General features: G+C 44.5%; 1 protein-coding gene across 1 annotated transcript in view; it reads right to left on the reverse strand.

Annotated features, from left to right (window-relative positions):
• The window catches only part of LOC127003143 (neural-cadherin-like), a 70,166-nt gene that overhangs the window by 20,206 nt on the left and 37,224 nt on the right, over nt 1-12,736 (reverse strand). Inside the window, exons 21-28 of the mRNA XM_050869540.1 lie at nt 12,237-12,386; nt 9,904-10,076; nt 9,227-9,419; nt 8,433-8,627; nt 7,500-7,640; nt 6,485-6,682; nt 5,121-6,141; nt 3,866-4,048 (exon numbers count right to left, since the gene is read on the reverse strand). Coding sequence (XP_050725497.1) covers nt 3,866-4,048; nt 5,121-6,141; nt 6,485-6,682; nt 7,500-7,640; nt 8,433-8,627; nt 9,227-9,419; nt 9,904-10,076; nt 12,237-12,386 — 2,254 coding nt within the window. The remainder of the gene's footprint in view (nt 1-3,865; nt 4,049-5,120; nt 6,142-6,484; nt 6,683-7,499; nt 7,641-8,432; nt 8,628-9,226; nt 9,420-9,903; nt 10,077-12,236; nt 12,387-12,736) is intronic.

Consider the following 12,736-nt stretch of genomic DNA (forward strand, 5'->3'; position numbering starts at 1 on the left):
GCGAAAAAAAGGTTAATTATGTGAAATGACTTTTTTCGTGTGTGTGCAATTCGTTCCTCTTGAAATGTGCGAAATAAAAGTTATAAATACATGGAAATTTTAGTCGCAAATAAAAGTGGTAGTTTTAGCAGTAGTAGTAGTAGTGTTAGTATTAGTATTGGCAGTAGTAGTAGTAGTAGTAGTAGTAGTAGTAGTAATGATAAAGACAATAATTCGTTACTTAGATAGATAGTTAGAATTGAGACACTGTCATCATTATATACATAGTGAATAAGTAAATAAAAGTGATATACAAAAATAATGAAGAAAAGAAACATTTGAAGGAAAGAAAAATACCTTAACAGACTCGAACACCTTAACAAATAGCATTAACTTAAGTACCTTTGAAGAAAAAAATAAAGAGGAAAAGAAAAAAGTAAAAAAAATAAGAATAAAAGACGAAAAAAGGCTAAAAATAAAAAAATAATAATAATAACAAGAAGAAAAACAATAGAATGAATAGCCGGTCAAAAACAAAGAACAGGCAAATATAAAAGGAAAAAAAAAAAAAAAAAAGGAATTCAGAACCTTTATTACCAGCGAAGAAGCTAAGTAGTTTTTAAGACCCACTGTACAGACAATAGAGAAGGTAGATAGATAGATAGATAGACAGATAGAGAGATAGATGGAGAGAGAGAGAGAGAGAGAGAGAGAGAGAGAGAGAGAGAGAGAGAGAGAGAGAGAGAGAGAGAGAGAGAGAGAGAGAGAGAGAGAGAGAAAGGGGGGAGTGGCTCGTTCAGCTAAACTTGGCGAAGAACTTGACTTAGCACAAACCGAGGGAGGAGGAGGAGGAGGAGGAGAAGGAAGATAAGGAAAATGAGAAGTGTTTTAACCGCTAATGTTGTGTAAGTTGCGACTCATCAGTAATTTGTAATGTTACGATGTTTTTATCCCACGTCAAAATAGAATGTTTATTACGGATTTTTTTTCTCCATTTCTATCAATTACCTGTATTTAGAAGTGCTGGGGATGGCTTTGGTATGGCGGGCGGGTAAGATTAGGTGAGGTAAGAGGGTAAGGTGAGCTTCGTCCAGGTAAGGCTTAAGGTGACGTGAGAATAGGTGCGGTGAGATGAGGTGAGGTGAGGTAAGCTTCATTCAGGTGAGCCTTAGTTACGTGAGGCGAGGTGAGGTTACGTGAGGTTAGGTTTTTGTGTGACAGGTAAAGGTAAGGTTGCTCAAGGCGGCGGTGCTCATCTCCGAACCGTTGAACCTTTGAGCCTGTGGTGGGAGGGAACCCTTAACCCGACGCAGGGCCAGTGTGACATCCGGGTTGCCACAGTTTACCTTCCCCAGGTTTCCCCAGGTACCCATTTATCGACCAGCCCGTAAGGAAGGAACAATAACTTAGAACCTTTGAAAAAAAAAAGGAAAAGAAAAAGTTAAAAAAAAAAAGAATAAAGACAAAAAAAGGTTAAAAATAATAATAAAAATACTAATAACAAGAAAAACAATAGAATGAATAGACGGTCAAAAACAAATAACAGAAAACATATAAAAGGCTGAGTGAGCTACACCACAGACTGCACAGGCCAGGATTCGAACCTAGGCCAGAAGATTCATAGTCAGGGACGCTAACCACTGCACCGCGGAAGAGAGGGAGTAGGAGAGAAAAGGAGTGTGTGGAAGAGAAAATAAATGTTTGTTAGAGTTCATGTGAGGCGAAGTGAGGTAAGCTGAGTGAGGTGAGGTGAAGTGAAATTAAGTTAAGCTAGGCGAGGTGAGGTGAGGCAATGTGATGTGAGGTGAGCTTCGTCCAGGTGATGTTTAAGGAGTGTGCCGGGGTTCGAAGCCGGTGCAACAGACAGACGGGCAGACTCTGTAATACCTGAGGGCAGCAAGTGTAGCAGATCTCCCTCCCTGCGCCTTTTGTCTCGGCTAAAGAAATGGCGACCTACGACCTCTATGCCGCCGAGAGAGAGAGAGAGAGAGAGAGAGAGAGAGAGAGAGAGAGAGAGAGAGAGAGAGAGAGAGAGAGAGAGAGAGAGAGAGAGAGAGAGAGAGAGAGAGAGAGAGAGAGAAAAAAAGAGGAGAGAGAGAGAGAGAGAGAGAGAGAGAGAGAGAGAGAGAGAGAGAGAGAGAGAGAGAGAGAGAGAGAGAGAGAGAGAGAGAGAGAGAGAGAGAGAGAGAGAGAGAGAGAGAGAGAGAGAGAGAGAGAGAGAGAGACAGGCACGAAAACTTTGCGTCAATTTATATCAGTTGCGTTTTTTTCTTTGGCTTTTGAGATTTGTGTGTGTGTGTGTGTGTGTGTGTGTGTGTGTGTGTGTGTGTGTGTGTGTGTGTGTGTGTGTGTGTGTGTGTGTGTGTGTGTGTGTGTGTGTGTGTGTGTGTGTGTGTGCTTATCAATATTTTTTTCATATATTTTAAAAGAAAACTCAATCATCTATTTTTTTATGTATCTCTTAGGGCCATTTCTTAACGTATCCCTTAATATTCATTCTCTCTCTCTAACACAGTCTCTCTAACACAGTCTCTCTAACACAGTCTGTCAAATACTCTCTCAAACGCTCTCTCTCTCTCTAACACACTCTCTTTCAAGCACTCTCAAACACTCTCTCTCAAACACTCTCTCAAACACTCTCTCTCTCCTACCGGGGAAAAAAAAAAACATCAATAACAACAAATCAAACAGTTCACTCATAACATAAATTCCCTTCACGAAATCTAAATAAGGACGCATAAGACGATCTCCTCATTAAGTTCGCTCCTCTCTCATTAACGAAACAGATAATTAAGGTGACGGAAAATTGACGACGAGAGGAAAAGTGTAACATAATTAGGAGGGCTGCGATTCCTGCCTCCACTGGTAATAAGGGAGAGGGAAGGTGATATGCTGTGATTGATTTGATTTCTATAACTCAGTGAGGTCTAACATAATTCATAAAGGAAGGCAGGTGGATAATTCTGGTTCGTCTCGATTCTTAGTTTTATTTGTGAAGTTGTCAGTGTTTTTTTTTTCTGTGCAGGTCTATTTTTTATGCGAAAGTTTTTTTTCTTTCTGTATTTTCTAATTTATTTTGTGTAATTATTTTCTTGTGTGTATAATTCTTAGTTTTTATTTACGGAGATTATTTTTAGTGTTTTCTGTGCATTTTTATTTTAGTTTTATATGTTTAGTTTTTGTTTATTACACTTTGAGTTTTGCATTTTATGATTATTTCAGTTTTTTTTTCTGTAGCACCGAATCTTTTTCTGCATAATTTTCAGTTTTTGGTCCGTTTCCAGTTTGTTTTGTGTAATTCTATTTTTTTCTCCATTATGAGCAATACTTAGTTTTTCCTTTCAGTTAATTTCTTAGCTTTAGTACACATCTATACAACACGGAAATTATTGCTTATCGTTTTTGTCTTTATTTCACTTCTTTTAGTTATTTTTTCGACCAATAAAATATTCTTCCGGTAGTTTTCTTTTCCATAACCTTTTATCTTCACAACCTCTTCATTTACACAATTCTTAATATTATCCCAGTATTTTTTTCTCCTGTAATCACTTAAGAATTCTTCCCACCACCACGACCGAGTGAGCTTTAGTTAGTATTTCTACAACCCTTTCATTCCCACAACTTCATTTTTTTTTCAACTTTCACAAAAAACAACAAAACCTTTCACACCCTCTTTCCTTACCCCTTTCCCCTCCTAAAAAAAAAATAACACACACACACACACACACACACACACACACACACACAGATCATACTCCAGAAAAGGAAAGACAAAATAGCTACAAGGCAACACATCGTAACATCGATCTCAACCTTAAGAAAACGCAAGATCATTTTCCTCAAAGTCACAAGTGGAGGCAAGAACAAGAACCTTCCGTAGACTTACCGTTGAAGATGTGGCCGTTGGGACCCACGCGCAGCAGCTTCAGGTCGTAGTCAGTCTTGTCCGTCTCGCCAAAGCCCTCCAGGTCATTGGTGCCGATGGACTCCTTCACGACGCCGTCCAGCTCAGACAACGAAATCGCCTTCTTAGTGCGCCTCGCTAGACACAGGATGAGCAGCACCAGCACTGAAGACGAGGAGGAAGAAGCGTTGGAAGATTGCAAGGCACTAGTGAATGTAGGATCATGTGGATAGGAATGTGAAGAAGGCGTGTCGCAAGAGATGTTCCGTGTGATCCCACCGCTGCCACCATTTATGTTGCCGTTTTTTATGGTGTTTGCTGGGGGTAACGTGTGTGTGTGTGTGTGTGTGTGTGTGTGTGTGTGTGTGTGTGTGTGTGTGTGTGTGTGTGTGTGTGTGTGTGTGTGTGTGTGTGTGTGTGTTTGAGTGTGTTCTTTATTAATGGGGTAGTTATGCTCGAACTTTTACCTCGTTATTAGCTTGTTAGCCTCACATACCCCATCTATCAACCTGTCAACCCAGCTTCACATGCCCCATCCGTCAGCCGATCAATCTAGACCAGGGGTTCCCAACCTGGGGTACATGTACCACCAGTGGTACATTTGCACTTTTCAGGGGGTACATTGGGTCCGAGAGAATAACCACTATTGTACAATACATGGTGTTTTAATCTGCATTCAAATTGCCCAATGCCATGTTTTTTTTTTCAATTTCCTCATTTTAGTAAGCAAAACTTATTTAAATTATATCATCAGTCTACACACACAGATTTCATTATAAAATAATATGAAAATATTACAATTTCACCGTTTTTTATCCTAAATTTTTTGGGGTACACGGGAACCTATAAAAATCCCCAAGGGGTACAGAGGAACAAAAAGGTTGGGAGCCCCTGATCTAGCCTACACACCCCATCCGTCAACCTGTCAACCCAGCTTCACATGCCCCATCCGTCAGCCGATCAATCTAGACTTACACACCCCATCCGTCAACCTGTCAACCCAGCTTCACATATCCCATCTATCAGCCAGTCCTCTTCTATCACACCCAATGAAGATTAAACTGACAAAAAAAGGGTTACTTGCCAATGAGGATTAACAAGGTTCCATTCCATAACTACGGCTGCCCATCTCTCATCAATTGTGCCCGAAACTGTCGCTTTAATCCCGAATCCGTCCCAACAACCTACGCTTTCCTAACAGACCTCAAAAAGCGCAGAGACTATGCGGGTTACTCACAGATGAGCATGAGCAGGCTGACCACGATGATCACTATGGAGTGCTTCCCCATGATGACTTTGGAGACGGCCGGAGCGTCGCACGGCTTGTAGGTCTTCTTTTCGTAGTCGGTTGAGTTGAGGTCGTAGAGGTAGTCGTTGTGGCGCAGTTCCAAGACGCAACCAAAGAAGTGCGCGACCGAGGGCGGCGTGAGGGTCCACCCGTAAGAAGTGGCGAGCTCCCCGAAGCTGGGCATGGCCGCCACGCCTCCGAGCTGCAGCGGCGCCCCAAGGTTTATTAGGTGACTCGCAGAGTTTCCCCCGATCAGCGGCACAGACTTCTTGCAGGTCGCTCCGCTGCTGTAGTTGCCGGAGCAGTTGATGGCCTCGAAGGTGATGCCCAGCTCGTCCCAGGAGATAATGCAGTCGAAGGCACGGTTGGTATTCTGCTCCAGCGGGATGGCCATGCTGATGGTGCCGGTGCCAAGGTCCAGGTACATCTCCAGCACCCAGTTATTGAGGAACACGTACAGGAAGTCCCGCGGATAGTCACTCCAGGGCCGCGCCACCGTCGGGCCGGAGTACAGGAGGATGCCGCTCACTTGTCGCGTTTGGAAGGTCAAGAAGATGGACGAGTTCTCGCAAACCTTCGGCGGCTCGTACCACGCGTAGCCTTCCTCGAACCTGGCGCTCTTCATCTCGCAGCGCGGCCCGTAGTCGTTGTTATAGGCGGGACAGTCACAAGTCAGCGTGTTGTTCGCCGCCACGCACACGCCGCCGTTGAGACAGTATCCCTCGTAACACACGGACGGCAACGGCTCCAGGGCGCCGCAGATACAGTCGTACTGGTCCGTGATGTCAACGCCAACCATCGTCGTGGTCTCACCGGTAACGACCAACGGCGAGGTCATGTTGGGCTTGAGCGTCTGTTGGCAGCTGATGCTTGCCCCGTTAATGCCGTCACAGGGGCGGTCTGCGGAATTCTCGTACAGACAGCGATCCAGATTGACCCTCGATATCGTGGCCCCGAGGTTATTGTTGAGCTGCGAGGGAGAGAGAGGGAAAAATGAAGGGAAAACTAAAGAGAACAAAGGGAATCACTCGCCCCTGTCATGCCTCCGTACCTCCCTTAGCCTCCCAGTAAAGCCAGCCAACCCAGGACAGGCGTGTTCCGTCTCTGACATTTATGAATCTCCTACCAGAGTCCCCAAGAGACTGCCAGCGGTATAAATAACAGAAGTAATAGTAGTGGTAGTTGTAGTAGAAGCAGTAATAATAGTAAAAGTAGGAGAAATAGCAGACCTTAAAGCATAAATGAAAGTTACAAATGCTAAAATTCTTTGGGCCTTGATCCATTCACACTGGCATCCACACCTCGCCCCTCACCTCGGTCAGACGGGACAGCATGAGGCCGTCGAGCCTGGCGGACGTGTAGTAGGAGGAGCTGTGGCAGTTGTAGCGGACATCCACGTCGCTCCCGAAGTCCCGGAGGCTGAAGATGTCCACGTTCTCCGCCGGGATACCGTGAATCTTCCCGATCTCCACCTTGAGGCGTTCGTACATGCTGGTGCCCGTGATGGCGTTCTGGGTGGGGGGATGGGTGAAGGGGGAAGCAGCACGGTTAGCAAAGGAGAATAACATCTTTTCTAGCGGTGGGCTGCATATAAAGGCATAGAGCTGCTTTAGCCAACGGAATAAAAGGGAAAGAACATTAAGGTGAGGCTTCCCATAGATGTTTAATATTGAGTCACTGGCCTGCAGATAAAACACGCACTTCCTGTAGCCAATGAAATAAAACAAGGAAGAGGTTAATCGAAGCTCTACCACCACCTTCCTCCGACCCTGCAACCCTCCCACGACCTTCCCTTCTCAGAACATGTATCCCAAGAACCTGTACCACAAAACCTGTATCCTGAGAGCCTGTATCATAAGACCCTGTACCACATAACCTGTATCCGAGAACCTGTATCCTGAGAACCTGTATCCCAAGAACCTGTATCCTAAGACCCTGCACCACATAACCTGTATCCCGAGAACCTGTATCCTGAGAACCTGTATCCTGAGAACCTGTATCCTAAGACCCTGCACCACATAACCTGTATCCCGAGAAGCTGTATCCTGAGAACCTATATCCTGAGAACCTGTATCCTGAGAACCTGTATCCTAAGAACCTGTATCCTAAGAACCTTCATCCTAAGAATCTGTATCCTAACCTGTATCCCCCCTAAGAACCTGTATCCCTCCTAAGAACCAATATCCAATAACCTGTATCCTTTCCACTACCTTCACGAAAACCTGCAACCTTCCCACAACTTTTCCTCCTAAACCTGCATCACAACTTTTATGATCACTCTTAAAATCCTGTGTCCCCCTAAGACCCGCCCCCCTGCAGGCCCCTCACCGGCTGCTGCTGAAGGAGGGAGTGCGAGGAGTAGCCCACCACCCTGAAGGAGCCGGACTGCATCACCGCCTCCTCCGTCAAGTCCACCACCTTGATAGTCACCTCGCCGATCGCGGTCTCGTTGCGAACTTTGTCTTCCACCTGAGAGGGAGAAAAGGAAGACAACCAGATGATATACAGAAAGAAGGTGGGTCCTGTCTTCGACCTGAGAGTGACAGACGGAAGAAGACAAGTAGGTAATGTACAGACAGCATTTGAGTCTCTGTCGTCCACCTGAGAGGGAGGAAAGGAAGAAGACAACTAAGTAATGGAAGAGGGATGACAACGGAGACAAGTAGGTGATGTCACAGGGAGGAAAGGAAGAAGACAACCAGGTAATGTGCAGAAAGAATTTGAGTCTCGCTGTGAACTCTGTCTTCCACCAGAGAGGCACGAAAGGAAAAAAAGGAAAAATCAGGTAATATGGAGGAAAAAATGAGGCTAAAGAAAAAAAAATAGCTTGCTCTACACATGTGAATTTGAACTTTAGAATAGATAGATTGAGAGATAGATAGAGATAGACAGAAAAAGAGAAAGAGAGAAAGATAAAGAAAGAGATAAAGATGACCAGGTAACGAGCTCTCACAACAGGTAACACTCAATCAACCCCCGCTGCTCACCTTCACCCTGAGAACTTTAGAATAGATTAATAGATAGACAGAGATAGACTGAAAGAGAAAGTGACAAAGATAAAGAAAGAGATAAAGATGACCAGGTAACGAACTCTTCCAACAGGTAACAGTCAATCAACAGCCGCTGCTTAGGACTTTAGAATAGATTGAGGGATAGATACGGATAGACAGAAAAAGAGAAAGAGATAAAGATAAAGAGATAAAGATGACCAGGTAACTAACTCTCCCAACAGGTAACAGTCAATCAACCCCCGCTGCGTACCTTCACCCTGAGGACGTAGATGCCACTGGGCGTGTCCTTGGCCATGGTGATGTTGCCGGTGCTGTAGTCCACGTCGAAGTAGGTGTCGACTTCCATGGAGGTGGAGGCGTCGATCTCGAAGACCTTATCGATAACGTCATAGTCGTCGGCATCGGTGACGTAGACGCTGCCAATTACACTCCTGGGGAACTGACCCTGTGGGGGGGACGGGGGGAGGAGGTGAAGAAAACGGAGGTGAGGGAAATGTAAATGAAAGAAAACGAGAATTGGGATTTTCTTTTTGTGGGTATATGTAACTTTTTGTGAAGGGAAACATCACTAAAATAAATAATATGTAATAGATTGAAATTTCTTATGTATGTGATTGAGTGTGTGTGTGTGTGTGTGTGTGTGTGTGTGTGTGTGTGTGTGTGTGTGTGTGTGTGTGTGTGTGTTTATCTGTGTGTGTGTATCTCTCTCTCTCTCTCTCTCTCTCTCTCTCTCTCTCTCTCTCTCTCTCTCTCTCTCTCTCTCTCTCTCTCTCTCACCCATTCTCTCTCACCCATTCTCTCTCACCCATTCTCTCTCACCCATTCTCTCTCACCCTTTCTCTCTCACCCATTCTCTCTCACCCATTCTCTCTCACCCATTCTCTCTCACCCATTCTCTCTCACCCATTCTCTCTCACCCTTTCTCTCTCACCCTTTCTCTCTCACCCTCTCTTTCACCCTCCCTCCTCCTCTTCCTCTTCCTCTTCCTCTTCCTCTCTCTCTCTCTCTCTCTCTCTCTCTCTCTCTCCCCCCCTTTGCACTCACCAGGTAGTTGTACACCTGGATCGCACTCTGCCCGTCGGTCATCGGGTTGTCGTTCCTGTCGCCGACCTCCACCGTCAAGTACCGGATGCCGTTGACCCCCAGCGCGTCGGTGGTGCGGAAGGGCAGCTGGTACACCTTCTGCGCCTCCCGGTCGAGCATAACGAGCGGCCGGATTTCGTACCGCGAGGTGGCGCTGCGGCGGGGAGAGAAGGGGGAGCATTATTAAACATTTCGGGGGGGATTATATCAGGAAGTTAGAGGGCAAGAGAGTGAAGAAAGGGAGGAGATTAGAAGATGAAAAGGGAGGAAAGGGAGGAGATTAGAAGATGAAAAGGGAGGAAAGGGAGGAGATTAGGGAAAACAAAAGGGAGGGAAAGGTAGGAGATTAGAAGATGAAAAGGAAGGAAAGGAAGGAGATTAGGGAAAACAAAAGGAAGGAAAGTTAGGTTAGAGGTTAGAGGTTGAATAAGGGAAGAATGATGCAGAAGAAATTGGAGATTTAGGAACACCACCACCACCACCACCACCATCACAAACAACAACAGCACAACATCAACAACAATCACGACAAGAATTAAGATCGAGATTTTTTCTTGTAACATCATCACAAACACACACACACACACACACACACACACACACACACACACACAGCAAGCTCTCCCTCCAACACTCACTCCGCCAGCTTCGTCACTTGGAACTTGTCAGTGATGCCGGACGGGGTGGAGGCGTCGAAGGCCAGCGTGCAGGGACACCCGTGCTCCGCCGAGTCCAGGTCCGACAACTGGATGATGACCACTGGGGCGCTGGCGGGCTCGGTGTTCTCCATAAACTTGCAGTAGCTGTCGTCCTAAGGGAGAGAGAGAGGGAGGGAGAAGTGAGTGGAGGAAAAGGAGAGGCGTTGAGTGAGAAGAGAGAGAGAGAGAGAGAGAGAGAGAGAGAGAGAGAGAGAGAGAGAGAGAGAGAGAGAGAGAGAGAGAGAGAGAGAGAGAGAGAGAGAGAGAGAGAGAGAGAGAGAGAGAGAGAGAGAGAGAGAGAGAGAGAGAGAGAGAGAGAGAGAGAGAGAGAGAGAGAGAGAGAGAGTAAGAGAGGAGTGACTGAAACTGAAACTACATGTAAGAATGAAAGAAAAGAGAAAGTTTGAAGAAGAAAAAAGATCAAGAGGTTTTTTTTTCCTTCTATTGTAGCACACATGGGAGAGGGAGGAAAGGAAGGAGATTGGAAGATAAAAAGGGAGGAAAGGAAGGAGATTGGAAGATAAAAAGGGAGGAAAGGAAGGAGATTGGAAGATAAAAAGGGAGGAAAGGTAGGAGATTGGAAGATAAAAAGGGAGGAAAGGTAGGAGATTGGAAGATAAAAAGGGAGGAAAGGGAGGAGATAAGATAAAAATGGAGGAAAGTTTGGTTAGAGGTTTGAGGTTGAAAAAAGTGAGGAAGAATAGGGAGCTAGAGAGAAAAAGTGAGGAAAGGTAGAAGATTGGAAGATAAAAAGGGAAAAAGGGAGGAGATTAGAGAATACAATAGGGAGGAAAGTTAGGTTAGAGGTTAGAGGTTAAAAAAAGGGAAGAAGCATGGGGAGTTAGAGGACAAAAAAGTGAGGAAAGGTAGGAGGTAGGAATGTTGAAAGGGAGGAAAGGTAGGAGATAAGAAGATAAAAAGAGGAAAGGGAGGAGATAAGAAGATAAAAAGAGGAAAGGCAGGAGATAAGAAGATAAAAAGAGGAAAGGGAGGAGATAAGAAGATAAAAAGAGGAAAGGCAGGAGATAAGAAGATAAAAAGAGGAAAGGCAGGAGATAAGAAGATAAAAAGAGGAAAGGGAGGAGATAAGAAGATAAAAAGAGGAAAGGGAGGAGATAAGAAGATAAAAAGAGAGGAAAGGTAGGAGATAAGAAGATAAAAAGAGGAAAGGGAGGAGATAAGAAGATAAAAAGAGGAAAGGGAGGAGATAAGAAGATAAAAAGAGGAAAGGGAGGAGATAAGAAGATAAAAAGAGGAAAGGGAGGAGATAAGAAGGTAAAAAGAGGAAAGGGAGGAGATAAGAAGATAAAAAGAGGAAAGGGAGGAGATAAGAAGATAAAAAGAGGAAAGGGAGGAGATAACAAGATAAAAAGAGGAAAGGGAGGAGATAAGAAGATAAAAAGAGGAAAGGGAGGAGATAACAAGATAAAAAGAGGAAAGGTAGGAGATAACAAGATAAAAAGAGGAAAGGGAGGAGATAAGAAGATAAAAAGAGGAAAGGGAGGAGATAAGAAGATAAAAAGAGGAAAGGTAGGAGATAAGAAGATAAAAAGAGGAAAGGTAGGAGATAAGAAGATAAAAAGAGGAAAGGCAGGAGATAAGAAGATAAAAAGAGGAAAGGCAGGAGATAACAAGATAAAAAGAGGAAAGGTAGGAGATAAGAAGATAAAAAGAGGAAAGGGAGGAGATAACAAGATAAAAAGAGGAAAGGTAGGAGATAAGAAGATAAAAAGAGGAAAGGTAGGAGATAACAAGATAAAAAGAGGAAAGGTAGGAGATAACAAGATAAAAAGAGGAAAGGTAGGAGATAACAAGATAAAAAGAGAGGAAAGGTAGACGAGAAGATAAAACGAGAGGGCAGTTAAAAAAAGGAAAGTAAGCATATGGAATTAAGAGAGCGAAAAAGAGTGAGGAAAGGGAGGAGATAAGAAGATAAAGAGAGGAAAGGTAGACTAGAAGATAAAAACAGAGGACAGTTAAAAAGGAAAGTCAGCATATGGAGTTAACCCGGTAGCAGCGACGGGCCAAATTTGTGCCATGATATAAACCCCAAAAAAATAGATGATGCATAAACTGATCACAAATGCGTTGATATATATTATGAAATGGTTTGCGTGAGTGATGATTTTTTCTCATTAATTCGCTTAGAGGGGCCTTTAAGAAACATGATCCCCACAGCTACCGGGTTAAGAGAGCGAAAATGAGTGAGCCATCGTGACAAACCACAAACACAGACACATAACAAACGACCCCCAAGCACGACCCTCCCTCACCGGGCTCTGGATGAAGGGGTGGTTGTCGTTCTGGTCGGTGATGAGGACGGTGACTGTCGCGGGCATGGCTTCGAGTCCATTCCCGCCCTCGTCCTTCGCCATGGGGTAGATGATCATGGACCCCCTCGTAGCGGCTTCTCGGTCCAGGCACTGCGGAGGGAGAGAGACGAACGTTTGTTATTGGAAAACGTCATGGGGGTAGAAGAGAGGTTAAAAGAATGAGAGGAAAAGAGAAAGAGGAAAGAATGGAGTGACATGACTAGGAAATAGGAAAAAGAGAAACTTCGGAGGGTAGAAAGACCAAAAGGAAAAGAGGAAGAGGAAACAATGGGGTTATAAGAGAGGCAAAAAGAAAGAGAGGAAAAGAGGAAGAGGAAAGAATTGAGTAAAATCATTAGGAAACAGGAAAAAGAGGAACATCAGAGGGAAGAAAGACCAAAGGGAAAAGAGGAAGAGGAAACAATTGAGTAAAATGACTAGGAAATAGGAAAAAGAGGAAC

The sequence above is a fragment of the Eriocheir sinensis genome, chromosome 24 (assembly GCF_024679095.1).
Source record: "Eriocheir sinensis breed Jianghai 21 chromosome 24, ASM2467909v1, whole genome shotgun sequence".
In the NCBI taxonomy this organism is placed as follows: Eukaryota; Metazoa; Arthropoda; class Malacostraca; order Decapoda; family Varunidae; genus Eriocheir; species Eriocheir sinensis.